This window comes from Caretta caretta, chromosome 1 (genome assembly GCF_965140235.1).
Source record: "Caretta caretta isolate rCarCar2 chromosome 1, rCarCar1.hap1, whole genome shotgun sequence".
NCBI lineage: Eukaryota > Metazoa > Chordata > Testudines > Cheloniidae > Caretta > Caretta caretta.
The window spans coordinates 324750040-324769196 of NC_134206.1; the positions used below are offsets into that span (position 1 = coordinate 324750040).

The 19157-nt window shown below is 38.9% G+C and overlaps 1 protein-coding gene across 1 annotated transcript in view; it reads right to left on the bottom strand.

The window, feature by feature from the left end:
- Positions 1-8289: 8289 nt before the first annotated feature.
- The window catches only part of LOC125636362 (sucrase-isomaltase, intestinal-like), a 73546-nt gene continuing 62678 nt past the window's right edge, over positions 8290-19157 (bottom strand). The window contains exons 12-15 of the mRNA XM_048849363.2: positions 18582-18750; positions 17770-17886; positions 14343-14491; positions 8290-8458 (exon numbers count right to left, since the gene is read on the bottom strand). Coding sequence (XP_048705320.2) covers positions 8290-8458; positions 14343-14491; positions 17770-17886; positions 18582-18750 — 604 coding nt within the window. The remainder of the gene's footprint in view (positions 8459-14342; positions 14492-17769; positions 17887-18581; positions 18751-19157) is intronic.

Here is a 19157-nt window from a genome sequence, read left to right on the forward strand (position 1 = left end):
AACTACCATTTTGCTTTGGTTATATGCAAGCCACCTCTTGGTATTAGGTAGAAATTTTCCCCTACAACTGACTGGCTGAGCAGTTAGGGCCTTTCTACTTTCCCCAGAGTATTTGGTAGTTCCAGGTAACAGTGGAGTGGAGATCTAAAGTTTACCCTTTTGCCACATATTTATTGAAAATATGAAGTAACTGGCCGGCCAATGCAGCAGAGGCATTTGACTTTCTAGTCCCAACTACCAGACTGGGAGTAGGTTTTGGCTGGATCCTGCACTGGTAGGTCAAGATGGTGGAAAGCTTCTAGGTCAGTGGTTCTCAAACTTTTTATTAAAGCCACTCACCAACTGCATTTTGTCTTTTTTATTTTTGCAATGCACAATTACATATAAGCACCTTCTGCCCTGGCACTGCAACCCTAATCCCCACCTGGTGTGGAGGATTGCCCACAGCAAGGTGGGTAGAAAGTAAGCTCACCCTGCACTCACCCCACAGTGGTGGCTCTGTCTCATAGAGCTGGCTCCCTATTCTAGGTTTAGCTTGGCCACCTCTATGTCATGACATCCAGCCCTTGATATGGTGACTCATCTAGAAACTTCCCATGACCCACTACTAGGTTGGGATCCACCATTTGGGAAATACAGTTCTAGATGATTTACAGACTGGGGAACCCCTTGTGTGGGCCCTCATACAACACAAGAACAACTGGTGGGATAAAGACTTAATCCCCTGTTGTACCAGGAGTTGGCCAAGTGTAGTTTCCCTTATTTGCAATATACTTTGATTGCCATCTAGCCATGCCACACTGGACTATTTGATTGCCAGGTTGATTGCTTGCTAGCCTTATATGTCACCAGTGTACGCCAACTTAAGAAAAGTTGTACCCATTGCTCACCACGCTCATCATGTGTGTCTGTTTTTATCCCCATTGGTGTCCAAGCATATAAACTTGGTTTGAAAATAAATGATTTCAGCTGGAGATTCCAAAAGATATGGTCAAATACTTAAACTAAAATGTAAACTTTACATAGGAGGGGTTTCTCTCTTATTACTAATTAATATTTTGTTTATTTGAAGGATTTCAGCATGACAAGAATAAAGATATCTACTCCTTTCCCCTGCAGAATCCCTGAACAGGAAAATGTGGTATATCCTTTTGAAATAAATATATTATTCTATGGTAGTTACCTCAGAGTAGTCGTTGTGGCTGGCGCTTGGGTTGGCAGAATGTAACCTCCACGGAGAAAGAGTGGGATCTTGCCCAATGGGGCATCAACACTAACATATTTTCTGTGCCAGGAAGCTGGCACTTCATCACCCTACCACAGAAACAAATACAGTTCAAAGCTCTTTATTTTAAATCCAGATATCATCATTAATTACCATATGAAACAGATCTGGATTTACACTGATGTAAGTAAGATAAGAACCTCCCCCAGAATAAAACCTTGGAATTCAGTGGCATTTCTTCAGATTTACATCAGTATCTAACAGAATCTGGACTTTGAAGTTATGCATAAGTGGTACACCAAGGACAGAAAAATCATGAATAAGATACAGTGAATCATCTTAAAAATTGTGTCATTGTTCAGTATCTTGTGAAAAACTTGTGAATAGTCTCTAAGCAGAAAGCGAGAGAGTCTTGTTAACCTTTCTAGGTATATGGAAGCTGTTACATTTCAGTTTTGTGGTAAGAAATTTATAGTCATTTGGAATGAAAACTTTGTTAAATTTTCTTCAGTCTTTGAGGCAAAACGGTACCATAGTAATTCAAGAACACCATGGCTCTTTGTCTAGAAAAAGTCCATTTGGAATGCTGGTGCAAAGATCATTGTCCTAGCCCATCACTTTGACCACATCACCCCTCTCTTTCTATCTATTCATGGGCTTCCTCTTCTCTACCGTATCAAATATAAGATATTTATCTTCACTTTCAAGTATCTTGATGACCTACCCCCCACCCTTCTTATCTTTCATTCAATACTGGAAAGTTGTCTCCTGCCACTGATTGTCCCATGATGCCAGCCTCCATTGCCTTTTTGCTTTCTCCCATGCTTTGGCATAGTTCCCTGAAAATATCAGCAAAACCAATTTATTTTCCTCCAACACTCTCCTTAAAACTTTAAGTGCTGCCATAACAGTCAGCTGAGATGTGGAGCCCCCTGGTGTGAGGTGCTGGGAGTTGAGAAATAGAATTGTTTGAATACTTTTGTTTGGTTTGCTGATAGTTTGAAAACAAATACACACACAGAAAGTAAAAAGAAAAAAAAGTCAATCAGAAACAAATTATTAAGAAAACTCCAAACCAAAAAATGAAAACAAAATTTCATTTGGGGTTAATGTAAATGTTTTGTTGGACCTGAAATTAAACAGTTTGATTTTGAGCTTTAACTTTTTTTTTTATAAAGTTAAATAAAATTGAAGGAAATTTCTAAACAAAAAAACCCCAAACATTTAAAATCAAATTGAAAATGTCAAAATGAAACAGGATTTTTTAGGATTTGCTTAAAAAACCATGCAGTTTGGTGAAAATGACATGTTTTTAAATGCAGATTCAGTGACACTGAAATGTTTTTCACAAAAAAAAAAGGGCGGTTGGGCTAAAAAATTTCACCCAGTTCTATTAAGAGGTGAAGTTACCAATGTGACCTGAAGGCTGACTCCTGAAGGACTGAGTCCTTACTGAAGGAGAAAGGGGAGAAATAACTTAGACCCTCATCCTGGAGCCACTGGCTGAATGTGGAAAAATTCACCTACAAAAAAAGGCGCCAAGTGATGATTCTATAAGAATAAAAATGTTTATGGTTCCAGGCTACTAACATTTTTCTTCTTTCCCTTCCCATATTCGTAACTGCTCAGGATAGTTAACATTAACCTTAAACTTCTGGGGTGGAATTTTCAAAGGTGTTCAGCATTGGCCTAAGTCTTCTCTTATTGAAGTCAAAATGCGTTTCACCATTGACTGTAGTAAGAGCAGAGGTAGGCATTGGTGAATTGGAGCCGCTTCACACCGGTTCGTGGGAACCGGTTGTTAAATTTTGAAGCCGGTTTAGAACCGGTTGTTAAAGGGGTGGGCAAACTCCGGCCGGCGGGACCGTCCTGCCCGAGCTCTCGGCTGGGGAGGCTCCCCTGAGAATCCCTTTTTAATTTTTACTCATCCGGCAGCGCTCCGGGTCTTCGGTGGCGGGTCCTTCAGTGCCGCCGAAGAACCAGAGTGACTGAAGGAACTGGTTCTTCAGCTTTTGGCAGCTCATCACTGGAGGTAGGCTAGTTCAAAGCACTTTTGAAAATTCAACCCTTAGGCAATGGAACTATTTATACAGTAATAGAAGCTCTCGAGCAAACACTAAACATTTTCAAGACCCAAGATAGGTGGTTGGCTGGAATGGATTTGATTGCTTGTTTGTGTTTTGTAACTTGGATTGTTCCACACTTCTCTGGGATAATTTTTCAAAGAGGCCTCAGCCTCATAGGTCAGATTGCCCTCCACAGTTTTTTATACCAAAATTGTTGTGGTGTGCAAAGTTTTGTATTACTGTGTACAATCTGCAGTCAGGTGTGCAAATCAGATAAATATATATCCACCTGATTTGTATGCATGAAAGCAGTATAGCATGCAAATGAAACTTATGAATGCAAATAAAAATAGAAACCCTGACAATTGTAGGCATGATTTTATAGGCTGCTCTTGAAAATTCAGCCCTCTGTGTCTTAGTGCTGTATAAACCAAAAGTAGAAAATAAAATGCTCCTGAAAGCTGGGTAATTTTCTTGCTCAAGTAGCCAATCTGGTGCAGAAGGTTTTTTTTTTCTTCTGGATTTCTTCACCACAGATGCTTTGGAAAAAGATACTCCTGAGCAATGCTAAAAATTTATTTTACTTAGACTGTAACGTTTTAAATTATGTTCAAACTGTAAGAAATTGTAAGCTTTTAAAATACATACTGTATAGTAGTCAAACCAGGATGCTTCCGGGAAATATACATCCACCGATCTTGCTCCCTGTAATTGTAAAAGTAGTTAAACTATTTTTCCACATTTTTGACAGTATATTGCTAAATTTTTTTTTTTTTTTTTTTGTGCTTAAGTATCTGTATATTCAATATCCCTTTAAGGTAAAATCTTGGATATTAATAAATGTTACTACTGTGGCAATATACTAGATTTGACTAATCTAACAGTGCTTGACAGCTGCCTGCATCATGCTGAATTTGGCTCATTGCAGGTATATTGGATGAGTCCATGGCACTGTCAGATTAATTATTTTAGCCCAGTATCCATGCTGCAGGCCCCAATACAGCAAACACCAATGTATATGACTTCAATGGGACTAATCCCATGCTTAGAAGTTTCACACATGTGTCAATGCCTTCAGGATCAGGGCCTTAGATTGGATAATGGAGTGAGGTTACACAGATGTTGATGGCACTACTTGAGGGGAAAGGCCTCCTTATAAGGGGTAGGTATGAGACACACAGTTTGGAATGCTTGACTCCTCCCAGGGGGAAGTGACAGGAGGCAAGGTTACATACATCTCTCTGCCTAGGACTCTTCTTTACAATATTTTACAGTGTCATTATAATAGGTAATTTATTGCTAACTGCACAATTACTAGTTTATATTTGGTGACACATTTATTATTGAGTTTCAGAGAAAAAGTCATGTTAATTCTAAAAGTGCTTAGTATAGGATTACTCTGGAAAAAGTTTGAATCAAAAGAAGTACGTTCCATACGTTCTTGGATCAAAATAGATTGTTATTCTTGTGTATAAAATCCCCTAGATTCTCCACGTGCACATCTCCCCTTTCCATGCAGAAGCAGGGCTCAGCTGCCAGGGAACAGGTGGACAATGGGAGCAAGAGGCGGCATGGATGGTCCTAGCCAACCACAGATCCATTAATTTGGGGTAGGAATCTATGGTTTTTCCTCCCATGGGAAGATTTTTTGTTCCTAGAGTCTCTTTTCATGGGTTTTTAAAGCAGGAGGAGATGATCTGGCCCATTACTTACAAAGTAATCTGCAGAAACATGCAATTACCATGAAGACATGTGAGTGTATCTTGAAAATTTTACATCACATATGGGAATAAGCACATATTGCACAGATAGATGAACGTATAATTTGAAGTGCCTGGCCTATTTAACTGAGTACAAAATAAATAGTGTAGTGGTGACTGGAAATCTGTCGATAGAATGGGACTATGACAAAGTCACCCATCTGAAATGTTTAATGGAAAACTCTTGAAGTTGCCATCATGCCTGGGCAAATGTAAACAAATTGAAGGAATATCTAAGAATATATTGCTTTATTAAAGCACGAAAGTCTTCAGTTAGACATAAGAATTAATATACTGGATCAGAACTAAAATCCCGCTACTCTAGTCTTCTGTCTGACAGTGGCGGTGACCAGATCCTTTACCAAAAAAAAAAAATGCAATAATCCCACAGTAAGCAGCTACATGGCAATCTGACCCTCCCCAGGTTTCATCCTGATCTCATAATTAGAGATTGCCTTAAATCCTGAACCATGAGATTCAATACCCCTTCCAAAATACCTTTTTGATTCTTGTTAAGTTCTTGACCTCAATAACTTTCTGAATCTAATCATGCATTGTATGAAAACATATTTCCTTTATCAGTGATTAAATTAATATGAATGTTATTAAAGGTCCCTTTGTTTGTGTGTTATGAGATAGGGAGAACAGAAGTCCCTGATCTGCCTTCTCTAGACCATTCACCATTTTATGTACTTTTATCATATCGATCTTCTCTCCAAGATAAACAATCCTAGTTTTTTCGCTGTCTCTTCATCTGAGAGTTTTTCCCAGGCCCCTGATCATGCTTGTCACCCTTCTCTGAACTCTCTGTGAACTCCCCCAGTTAGTTGTTAGCTGTTAAGAATATAGGGGATATTTGAAAATGAAGGACTCCAAGAAGGTTCAGAAAGCAATCTCCCCCGGTGGTAAAAATGATTTGATACACAGGAATAATAAAGCTTATGCTCAAATAAATTGGTTAGTCTCTAAGGTGCCACAAGTACTCCTTTTCTTTTTGCGAATACAGACTAACACGGCTGTTACTCTGAAACAGGAATAATAATTTCTCTTTGAACTTCAGAGGCACAAGTTTAAGATAAAAATATGTGACAAACAGCAGCCTGTTTGGGGCTAGACCTACAAAGGGGACTTAGATTCAGTTTTGAAAGGCCTAATGTATTGGCATCCTGAAGCTGAGGGGATTCCACAGCCCTGAGTACAGCACCCAGGGTCCCTATAGAATGCATGGGGAGAGTTAGGTACCTAAGAATAAGATTCACAAAAGCCAGCAAGCTGAGTGGGGAGCCGCCTAATGCCGAGGAAAGGCATCCCAGGAAAGCGTTCTAACCACTGAACTATAACAATATAAAGGGGCCACTGCTGCCATAACCACCTCTTTGTCCTCCTCCAGCTGTGCTTTGTGTGGGGTCCAATTCAGTGGGCAGCCTCTGAAAACGCCAGTTGGGTCAGGCCACACAGGCAAGATAGGCAGGGGAATGCCTCGGTCAAGAATTGTCTGGGGCATAGATGCCCAGCAGCTACATCCCAGAGGATCAGGATTTAGGTGGCTTTGTGTATCCCCACAGGCAGACATTTAAGTGCCCTGGGGCTTTCCTGGTGGAAATTTTGGCACCTGCAAAGTTAGGCAGCCACTTAGTGAAGGTTTTGAGGATCTAAATTTTTGAGTTAGCTACCTGAAGTGGCAGGTAAGTACCTAAATCCCTTTGTGCCTCTGATCATCAGTATTGGTAAAAAATGACATCGTTCACTCAGGTTCTAGTAACAGACTTATTCCAAACAGAAATTTACATTACTACAAATGTAACTATTCATAATGGCTCGACCCCTCTTCCCAGTGCTAACCCAGCCTTGCTGCTGAGTATCAAGGAAGTGGTAGTATGGGGGGTGTCAAAGGGTGTGCCTGCCCTGTTGCATGGTCTACTGGCCAGCATGGCTCTGCTGAGGCCTGCCTCAATTTCCCCTTAACTTATGGCCCCTTAAGTCCAGATGTTCAAAACATTCCCCCTTCTGTGCTCCAATGTAGTAAGTCATGCATAGTCTTTCCAAAGAAAACTCAAACTTATTAAGTGTTTGTCCCAATTTCAGATGGGCCCAGCTCCCCCTCCCTGAAGGTCTATCCTCTATTTAAAGGTTTATTTTTTTCACCCCAGTCCCAAGCTGGGCACAGCCCCTCCTCTCTCTGAGGGTCTGTCTTCCCCTCAGGGTTCAACCACCCTTCTGTTCCAGTTCCAAGCTAGGGACAGCCCTTCCTCCCTGAGATCCATCTTCCTGCCTCTGCCCCACTATTGTTTGGCCTTCTTCATGGGTCATCCCTAGTGGTATCTCCCGCCTGCTAACTCAGAGCCCTGCAGGAGCCTTCTTATTCCCTGCAGTGTCTGCAGCCATCTGCCAACAACCTGCAGCAGTCTCCCCTGTTTTAAAGCCCAGGTGCCCTCCATTAAGCCCCATTGGCAGCAGAGTCCAGGTGCAGACTAAGGATTGCAAGCAAACCCACTGTGCACCTGGTACTTCAGACTCAATGGTAGAAAAGAATCAGTGGTCCTAATGGCCTCACACAACATGGGGAAATGCCCTGTGCATCCACAGGACAGTGGGTTTTTTTTAAACCAATCAGAAAGTAACTAACTAATGTTGTCATTAGAGAGACGAGGTGGGTGAGATAAAATCTTGTGTTGGACCAACTGCTGTTGGTGAGAGAGACAAGCTTTTGAGCTATATAGACTTGAAGAGCTCTGTGTGGCTCAAAGGCTTGTCTTTCTCACCAACAGCAGTTGGTCCAATACAAGATATTACCTCACCCACCTTGTCTCTCTAATATCCTGGGATCAAAATGGCTACAACTGTATATGAAATTGTCATTATCAGCTTAACAGAAGGACTTTGGTTTCATTTGGATTTGGTGTTGGGAAACCCCTAGCATATTCTTTCACAAGTTCCAATTCCAAGATTTTTTGGGCAGTTTTAATTTATAGTTTAACAGCTTTGTCCACAAGCTGGCAGTCATTCTATATGTTTCTCTGTCTTGGCTTTTCTTCTTCCTGCTTCCAAAATCTACAATCCCTTTACGGCTACAGACGGCACCCTTCAGGGACATCTGCAACATGAGACTCGGCAAGTAGGAGAATCCAGCCTGTGTACGTATAGTTGTACTTTCTGTACAGCTAGGTCTGTTTGTGAAACTGACTCCTCAGGGATTGAGAATGGATTAAAAAAGTGGATGATGAAGATAAATATACGATCACCCAGCCTGTGCTTTAAAGCCCTGAACAGTATTAATCTCTTTGGTTCCTATATTATAACATTTTAAAGTTAGAATACTTGCCTCTTGAAGAACTGGAGCAATCATAAAAGCTGGTCCCCAAAGGAAAGCTGTATCTATTCCATGAGTCTGCCGATCAGAAGTAAATCTAGTTTTGAAAGAAAGATACCCATTGTTAATTCAAATCTTATTTTTTTTTCAAAGACCTTGTGAAATATTTTGATCCTGTGATTTGCTCACTGCACCAACAGTCTCTGGTTTCCTACATTAGTGTGTTCCATCAATATCCAGATACCTTTTTCATGATTGATAGCAAGAAGTTTTGGTTTCTCATTTCCCAGCCTTTAGGATCAATAACTTAGACCTCATCCATACTGGCAATAATATATTGTTGACTGAAACATGATTTAAAACATAGTTCAACACAGTTTTCCTAGCCAACAGAGTCAAGTCACATCTATTTTACATGTATTAGAGTATACATGTAATCATGTATTTGTCTTTGTACTAGGCTGTTAACTAGCCTAGAATACGGTTTGAGACAAGTTTATACTCCAGGCAAACCATATTTAAACGTATTTCATGCTAACCATCTTTAAGAACAGTATAGCGAAAATAATTCCATTGCCACTATAAACAATGCCTTAGTGTGTAAACAGAAGAAAGTCTTTAGTTATCAAACCTGATTTCTAGAATCTAGAGGGCTAACCCCGTACCAATGGCCCTGTGGAGAAGCAGGCTACTCAGCTTAGTTCACGGATACACACCATACCTGAAATGCCACCTCCAGACAAGACTTAGCCTGCTCAGACTGCCCCATTGGTAAGAAACATCCAGCTGTTCATCCTACTCCCTCAGTAAAGTACTAGCAGGGAGCCTAAAGCACTACTTTGGCGGCCACATGTTTGGATATCAGACTATTCTGGCCTCCTGGGAAGTACAGGCCTTTGGGGGGGATCAAAAGAGCCACTTGGTCTTCAACACTTACAAATGCCAATGGAACTCAGATCTGTCAGTCACCTGAGCAGAAGAGCAGCCTGGAGAAAATGCATGAAAAGATCCCTAAACCCTCATAAGGTGCAAGTATGAGATACATTATTTCTAAAACCTTCCTTCCTCATCAAGATCCAGACTCTCCAACTCCCTCCAAACTGTACCTCATAGAAATATTGATCAGCCTTTGCTGAACAACACTATTCCTCCAGCAGGCACAGAGCTGCTGGGGAACTCCTCCTGTAGCTATGCTACCTTCAGCATTCCTGAATTCATTGATCTGGATATTCAAGTGGAAGAGAACAGACACAGGGGTAGATTTTAAGTGGCAGGCTGAAACTTTATTAAAATGTAACATTGGAGAGGGGCACTATTCACCCATCTGTCGTGTTTGATACATTTTAGAATACCTCAAGCATAAAGACATTACTCCTCATCCAAGATAAACATCTGTGAATTCTAATATACACCTGGATCTGTTCCTGGCTGCTTGTGGGACCAGTGCACTAACAGTGAAGGCATTGAAAAAGGGCAACACCAAATGCAGAGCATAGAGCATCCACTAACCCTGATAGACTCTATATGGTTATGGGATGTCTATCACCTTCTCTGCATGCATCACCTCTGCACTCATCCCTCCAATAATTTCCTTACCACAAATCCTCTACATGGGTCAGGGACTCCCACTAGTCTGCACTAAAAGGATAAACCAGTTGGGCAACCCAATGTAGTGGATGAAGCCAATCCACAGCGCGCTAAAGACAGAGCATATCAACCCACCTAATGTTTGGGGATGGGCCAATGACATTGGATACCTTCCCGAATTCTGTGAATTCAATGAGGTTGGCCAAGTAAGCCCTTAAATCATTGGGGCAAAAAGTATTTTCAGTTAATCCTGTAGCTAACCATAGTCATAGTTCCATAATGGGTGAGACATCACCTGTGGATTTGTGCTGGCACACAGTGCACATTTTTGGAATCTATTGTCCTGAAAACAAGTTAGAGCATCTACAATGCCATTTTCTACCCTGGCCACACACACATACACATATATGTAAAACAAAATGCCCTCACTAGTCTCATTACCCATGCCAACTTTGCTGACTGATGATTCGCTATGTGGACCACTGCCTGGTTGTCTAGTTGTCCCTTGGGGACCTCTTCTGCCCTTTCTCTCTGCAGACCAGCCACTTACATCTCTCTTTTATCATGGATGGAGTTAATGAGGTACATCTGCCATACAGAATCAGTAGAACTTCTGCAGGTTTATGCAAGTTTTAACACCAGCTGACAGTGTAGGTAAACAGAATAGCATTACCCCTGTTACATAGATCATGAAACTGATAGAGTAAAGAGCAATGGAGAGAGTCTTGGGGATCTGATATTTTCCAGTGAATACAAAGTTTCCCTCCTAAACTATTCATTTGCATGTGTTCATGATACTTTCTAGTGGTTAATCCAGAGTCTCATGACCCCATAGCTAAAGGAGCTCTTCCTTAGCTCAAGTGGAAGAGGCCTGTATTTTCAGTGTTTACAGTCCCAAGTTCTGTCTCCAGTAATGACTGTGGTGTCTGAATACAGACACACAAGGAGCATATTATTGTTGGAAAGTAATGTCTCCTTAATTGAAAATCAGGAGCTGATACACTGAGGAGGCTCATATATGTCCTTCCAGCAAAGGGTGCAGTGTTTTTCATGGCAAATCCATAAGAATGGCCAGACTGGGTCAGCCCAAAGGTCCATCTCACCCAGTGTCCTGTCTACTGACAGTGGCCAGTGCCAGGTGCCCCAGAGGGAATGAACAGAACAGGCAATCACCAAGTGATCCGTCCCCTGTTGCCCATTCCCAGCTTCTGGCCAAGAGGAGATGCCACTATATCCAGGTGGAAAAGAGAACTGCCCTCTCCTTGGAAGATGATGTAGCACACAAAGTCCTATTGCAGAATAACTGATGCTTCCCTGAGAGTACATTCAAGTATTTATGGCCTTCTCTGCAAGCCTTTCAATCTACATTGCCTAAATTAATTGACATTTGTCAAATGGCTGCAGAAACTGACCAAATCTCTGACTGCCAGACATAGAACTGGTATTACATAATTGATTCTTCATGCTGAAGATGTAACACTACTTAACTTTAAACACAGTCCTTTTACAGTAAATATTTTACACACCAGTCATCAGACAAAGAATAAAAGTAATTGCCTTAGCTACCTGTAAGACACAGTCTTATTTAGGTCTGGCTGGAAAACAAGAGTTCCATTTTGCAAAATAATTCAGGTTTCATCATTTGTTTTCAATCTGGATCAGAACAAGACCTAGACCTTTTGAATTATTTTTTGTTAAAGAGAAAAAAGGGGGAAAGGGGAGGGGCACACATCACAGGCAATGGTCCAGCTGACTAGCTGATTCATATTTAGTCAGGAAGGTAAAATGAGAGAGAGACAGAGAGACCTCAGAATACCACATAGCCCGGTCGTTGTGACGCTCACATGGGATGCAGGAGACTCTAAAGTTCCTGCTCTGAATCAGACAGAGCAAAAGTAAAGCATGAATGCCCAGTAATCACTGGGCTATTGAGTGTTCTGGGGTCTCGCTCTCATTTTGACCTTGTCTGAATATGGATCAGCATTTTCTAACAGAAAAATGTTTAATCAAAAAATTCCTGACTAGCTCTAATGGTGTCATCATTACCTTTAATGTCCTTCAGTTATTTTGAAATGTATATGACATTGCTAAAGTTTCCATACACTGACTTTATGTGGTTTTATTGCTTAGGAAAGGATTCTCTCAATGGTGTCTGTGTCATCATACCTCTATATGTGCATAGCACATTGTATCTGATCCTGAAGGAGTTCAGTATCTTAGTAATTCCAAAAGAACTGTGGCAATTGAAAAACAAAGGGAAATGTACCCAATGTTCTAGTTGTTAAAATAGTGGAGAGTTTGGGAGAGTATATTGAGTCAAAGGTTCATGTGCCTGAGGACTTGCTCCAGGCTCTACCTAATTGGGTGTGTGACAGAAAACTTTCAGTAAGAAACTTTGCTTGATAAAGATATTTATATTCTTATAAAAATTTGAACGTGTTGCAAGAAGAAGGGATTTAAGAAGGGAACCCATTTATTTTTCTTCCTGCAACAGTCCCACTACCTCAGACATATATGAAATAACAAGCTATAATTTGATTTTTTAACAGGGTGTTTATAAAGGTGATCGCTTCAACAGACTGAAAACAAACAACACAGGTTATATGTTTAGGGCTTTGCAGAGTGTATGTCAGGAGATCATCATACACCAGGATTTTTGATTTTTAAATCTGTTTTTGATATCTGAGTTTATGTATTATAACCAATCCCAGTTTCATCCTTTGTAAAAGTTCAGAGTTTTCTGAATTGTCTGGCTGTTAAAATAGCTAAGATTTTTGGTTGTTTTTAAAGGCTTACCCTAATAAGTTTGTTTCTTTTAAATTCTCTTAATTCTAACCTCAAAAGCTTTTCACTGATTCAACAAGTTTTCTTTACTCTTGATTTAGCTGTAATAATATTAATACAAAGATAAAAATATCCTATGCAAGGGTGAGAGTAAGTGGGAAATCATAGGGAAGCAAATGTATCCAAAGGAGAAGATGAAAGTGTTTATGTTTATGTATTTAATTTGCACATACAAATACCAGTTATATGTCTAATTGGCTGTTTGTACATACAAACACCACAGCTGATCTTGCAATCATGAGCATAAATTAGGCATGCAAATGAACTGACTCATGTCGAAAATGCAGGCCCTTCTACTCATGCCCCAATCTACTGTGTTTCTCATAGTCTATGAAAGCTAGTTAGCCTATACACATTTCCCACTGTTTGATGTTGTCCCACTTTTCCTTTTTTAAAGATATTAACCAAGTCTTGAATCTTAACATGCACATATGGTGTAGTCTTTAAAGCTGTTTGTCATAGACCATCACTTCAAGTCCTTTTCTAGCTGTGGAGCTATTGAATTCTTTTATTATTTCATTGCCTCAGTGTGAGGCACTAAAACACAAAGCAGAATCCAACAGGCCACAGTTGTTGTATGTTATTTGCAACGACCACATGGCCAGATTCCATCATTGGAGATTTTTCAGCGCAAGCTGGACAAACACCTGTCAGGGATAGTCTAGAAAATACGTAGTCCTGCCATGAGTGCAGGGGACTGGACTAGAGGACCTCTCGAGCTCCCTTCTAGTTCCATGATTCTAAAACTATTATTGGGAGGACATCTTTAAAAACACAACTTTCACAGTAAGTCTTTGTGAACTAATAAGATACCAAAAGAAAACACGCAGATTTCAGTTTTCTCTTCTATAAAGAAGAAAAATATCAAGTAAAATCCTACAATATCACCCTTAATGATTCCATTTAATTTCTCAAGAAATATCAGATCAAATGCATAGAACTTTTTTGTGCTACAAACATCTAAGTAGCTTTAGAAACTTGATTAATTCTACTGAAGCAATGAGACTGCTTTCAAATGCAAGCACTATGCCCAGTAATAAGTGACTGCAAGATCTGGCCTTGAAGTATTGATAGCAGAAGTGGAGAATAGATAGGACTACAAACTTCACATCACTGAAGACTACATGAGGGATTCTTTTATTAATGTGCATTAAATCACTGCTATTTACCCTTGATATGAATATCCAAAGAGTCCTAATGGTAAAAAGTATGGACAGAAACACTGTTAAGCAGAAATATTAAAAATAAATATTTGAAACATCATAAGACCCATTCTATTAAACAAACACCTGGGAACTTTCCTCAATTGTTATTTATTTAAGGAGGCGGGAATATTGCTTTTAACGTAAAATCTAAGTTAAATGTTACATGAACGATGCAAAATATTTGTACTGTTTTACTGTAAACTTCTCTTGTTAAGGCAGAGGGATACAATTTTATCATTATTATTATTATTATTATCATCAAAATAAATATAAAATAATTGTTACACTGGATCTGCAATAAATATGAATACAATATGACAGATAGGAAAGAGACTGATAGCTTACTCATGCATTAATCCTCGCACCACTGTGTTTCCATGGACATGAGAGTCAAAGAATAAGGTGTACAAATAAGGCAACAGCGTGTATCTAATCAATAGTGTAGACCGAGCTATCTCAGCAAATTCTGCTCCAAACACTGCAGGGTCTTGCTCCTACCAAAGAAAAAGTTATTTGTTTTGTATTTAAGTTTACAAATATGCAATTATTACAAAGAAAGTAGCCTGTCATAATTTAAGAAAAGCTTCTATTGACATGAACAGTCTACAGCTGAATGCTTAGAGTAAAAAAAAAAAAAACCCTAGACTAATAGTATAGAAAATAAGAAGAATCCAGTCTTAAACTGATTTAGAAACCTTTTATTCCTAAATATATCTGTGAACGTCATAAGCCATGGACTTGATCCTTAGCGGTGCTGAGCACCCGCAATTGCCCTAAAGGTCACTAAAGTCATTGAGAGTTGTAGATTTTTAGGTCCTCTCAGGATCAGACTCTGTATATTTAGAAATCATTTCACCACTGAAATGCAGCTACCTCTGGGGTAGAATGTGGAAGATAAATGGAAAATGGATACTCAATATGCTGCCAAACAGAGGGAAGAGGGAAATTCTTTTGGCCAAGACCATAGAGACAAACCTGTATGAAAAGTACTTTGTGATTTTATGGCCTTTGGGTGAAATTGTGGCCCCCCTGAAGTTAGTAGCAAAACTCCCATTGAATTCAATGGGCCAAGATTTCATACTTATTTTTATGAGGTCTCAACTTGGTTTGTTACTCTGCACTACAATTTTTGGATGCAAATAAATGCAGACCAAATATTTTGGGGACACGCTTAATTGAACCTAGACATCTACCTACCTGATTTCAAATACTACTAGATAGTTAGTCTTAATGACATCAATTATGCTTACAAATATTTGTGCATATAATTCTTAGGGCACAATAGGATAGGCCATTACTAAAAGCCAGGTTGTGATTTGAAAGCAGTGCAGGAAATTTAGCTACACATTTTCCAGCAAAATTAATCGAAAATGTGTTCAGTCCCCTGCCCTACTTTAAAAAGCTCAACCCTCATTCCTAAAATCTATACACAGAAGACAGGACTTCTATTTTTAAGGTTTTGTCAAAAAGACCCTCACTAGAAACTGTATGGCCTCCTCAGAAGGAGAAAGAGCAGATTCAAAAATTCACTGGATATTGTTGACCTGTTGTATTCAGTGGATTCACTCTGCTATTTATTGAAGTTCATAGAAACTATGGACTGAGATCATGAAAAGGAGTTGTAAGACTCCATATCTGTTTTAAAAATTTCTCCTTAAATGAGTCAGTTTCTCTTTAAAATACTGCATTATGAATTCCTGGAATAATGAAACATAAAAGGAACAGAAATAAGAAAATTTTGCTTTTATATTATCTAGTGTTTTTCAGGCAAGCATATTATTAAGCCATGCAACATCCCTGTGAGTCAGACAAACCAGATGCTTAAGATCAAATTTTAATATTACACTTAAGGTTTTTTTTAGTTATTTTTACCCTCTTTTATACATACATCTGCATTAGTCAATAACCATGTTTCCTACTGGTTTCTAAGCTCTGGAATGCCAGCTACTTTTTAAAAGTGGAATATTTTTACCACTTGGACAGCCCTAGTGTACAAATATTGCCTAAATACAGTAAAAATAGTCAGTCGCTGAGTCACTCAAAGCTCCCTGCAAATTAGACTTTTACAAAAAATGAACAGAACTGTTTTATGATTTTTAACAGTATAAGAAAGAATTAATTCTAGTTGCTCAATTCACTTTTTCTTGAATTGGCAGGTAGTAATTTGAGGGTGTAGGGGGAACATCATGTGGGCCCTATTCTGCAGCCCTTACTAATGCCTTACTCCTCAAATGGATCCATCAACATAAGGATGACGGAATTGGGCCCTTGACCTACTTATTTATGAGTTGATAAGCTACAGCCTTCATGAAGAAAGCATTCATGTAGGCATATGTTTATGTTTCCATTGTATGCACTCATGTTTGACATGCAAATTAACTACCAACCTGTATGTAGACTACAAATATACTCTCATGTAGGTCAAACACAATTTTACATATTCATGCACAAATGGGTGCATGCACGAGCGCAAATCAGATAACTATAAATCTAAATACAGTGGACACCCTACACACAGAATATTTACCCACAGTAGTATCTGAAAAACCAGACATTTCCTATTCTAATTATAGGGAAATACTTTGATATTTCCTATGCCACTGGAAGTTAAATATGGGGGCAAGTCTTGACTTTTTAATAGCAACCATTGTGCCTGTTTCCATGTGCAATTGCCCAATTTTTAAAGGCACATACCCACTTGTGCAGGCAAATGTGAATGTTTGTGGGTGCCCCTGTTACATCTGCCTTTAAAAATCTGGCCTTGCAGCAAAATGAAAGTGAACGGTCACAACATGAACTCCATCTTTGCACATTTCATCTTACAAAAGTAAAAACAGCCTCTTGTAATAGCAGAATCTTTCTTGTTACAGCACAGTGGAGAAATATAATGTATATCCAAAGACCAGAGGACCTTCAACCTTTCAGCAGCTAGAAACAACATGACATTTCTTTCTAGCTGAGATAAGAGCTAGAATGAGTATATGGATACAGAGTTAGATTTGATCATGCGCTTTTTCAGTTATGAATTAAGTTTAGTTGTTTTTTTTCAGATTTCAATTATTCTAGGCTGAGTAACTGTTGTTTCTACTGCTACTGTCCTTGAAGTTTCTAATGTATAAGAAATATAATTTGTCTAAAATTTCTAATTATGATATATGTCTGAAGCTTAATTTAAGATAATGCAGGCTGTACCCTGTCTACCCCTTCCTGTAATGTATGTTAAAAGGTGAACATAAAAGCATTTTAAAAACATTCTAAGCAAATAAAAGGATATCTTATATGTTCATATTTTAAAATTACAACCAAACAATAATTTATGGACAGGAGATAATTTATGGACAGGAGATAATTGCAAATCTGTTCCTCCTTCATTTGCCTTCAAATAATTGTTTCCCTGCAATACTTGATAACATCACTAACACCTAAAAGAGAACAGGAAACAAAAACTAGGGTGTTGGTAGGTAAATCATGGAGGAAGTGATTTTTATCTACATTTTTGTAATTGTAAACTGTGAACAAATTTATTTCTATGCAGCTTTGGGATATTAGACTTTTTTTTTAAAGTTTCCATCCATTTTTAAATTATGGGAATGCATAACAATCCCTTCTGTGCGTGACATCTGATAGCACTGCACCATATAAAAGATTCCTCTTCACCCAACAAGGATTTACTCACAAAAATGCAGAATGATTTCTGAGAGTACAATTTAAATATTACAATGATGAATATGAAAATCAAGGGCTGCGGCATTTAGTAGCTTTGCTTTCTTACCATCTGGCCCTCTCCATTATGATTTCTGGAGAAAGGATAAAATGAACCCAGTTGCATCCATCGTAAGCAGAGTTCATAAGTTGTATCAAGGAGAAACCCACAGATATCAGCACCAATCTGAAGAAACATAATACTTAAATAAGTGCTCATGAGTGTAAGAGTTGCACAGTCAGGCCCTAAATCAATGTTACAGTGAATCCTGTTAATAAAGGTCAACAAAAGGACATTTTTCTGGTGATTTTATCAGGTGGTCCCACAATACAGTGTAATGAACATGGAAAAAAATTTGCAGGGACTGAGAATGTCAATATAGATTTGACTATATTTTAATAATTGTATTATTTCTTCAATTCAGCTTGCAAAATTAGAAATATAGTTTGGAATATGAATGATGAAACATATATCAGGAAGGAAATCTATTTTTGCTGGTGTAATGCAGACCCTGGTTTTGGGCAGGCAGGATCAAAGCTGGGACCTCTGGAGCTTAGTGCATGAGCTTCTACCACATGACCTAAAAGCCAACTGGCTGTTAGCTAAGGCTGTAGAGCAGACTCAATCGCTCTCTCTTTAAGTGGTCTTGGTGCCACTAGATGGGACAGAACACCACACCCAGAAGGTGTGTGGGTTACACTGGCACATCACACAATTGTTTCATATGAGAATCTTTGATTCTTCTTTAACTAGAAAAAATTGACAAAGTTAAATTTAATCAGCACCTGCTTGCCATATCAAGCATTTAATTTAAGCAAACATTTGGATTAATTTCAAACGGTATTATGTATGAAACAGTGAGAGCCTTTAGACAGACTTACATATGGAATCCCAAAGAGATTAAATTCCAACATTCCAATTATTGACATGTGCATATCTTTCCAGCGTGAAAAGTTGTCACCTAGCCAGTGACCGGAATATTTCCCACTTCCGACAAATGTAGAACGACTCAGAACGAATGCTCGCTTTCCAGTGGCCTTCTGAACAGCACTGGGAAAAAATGCATAAACATACAGTGAAGAAAACCCAGCAAAAGCAGTTTTCACATTATAAGCTTAATTCTGAAGTCCCCATATAGGCAAAATTTTTGTTAAGGTCAATGAGAGTTTTATCCATATAATAACTATTATTGTGGTCCGTTACATTCTTGAGTCATGTAAAATACAGAAATCAGTACTGCATCCTTGTAAAGAAAAATGACAACCATAAGTTGGTAAGAATGTATGTCATGATTGTCATGCAGATCATGGAATCCATGAAGTTTAGGGTCGTGTACTCATTCAGGTTCCTCATGAATCTGAATGTATGTGACTAAGAACATAAGAATCTCTCACGATTTGTATTTATGTTCTTCTGAGGCTTGGTTTTCCCTTAGAGAGCCATTTATCAGGTTGAAA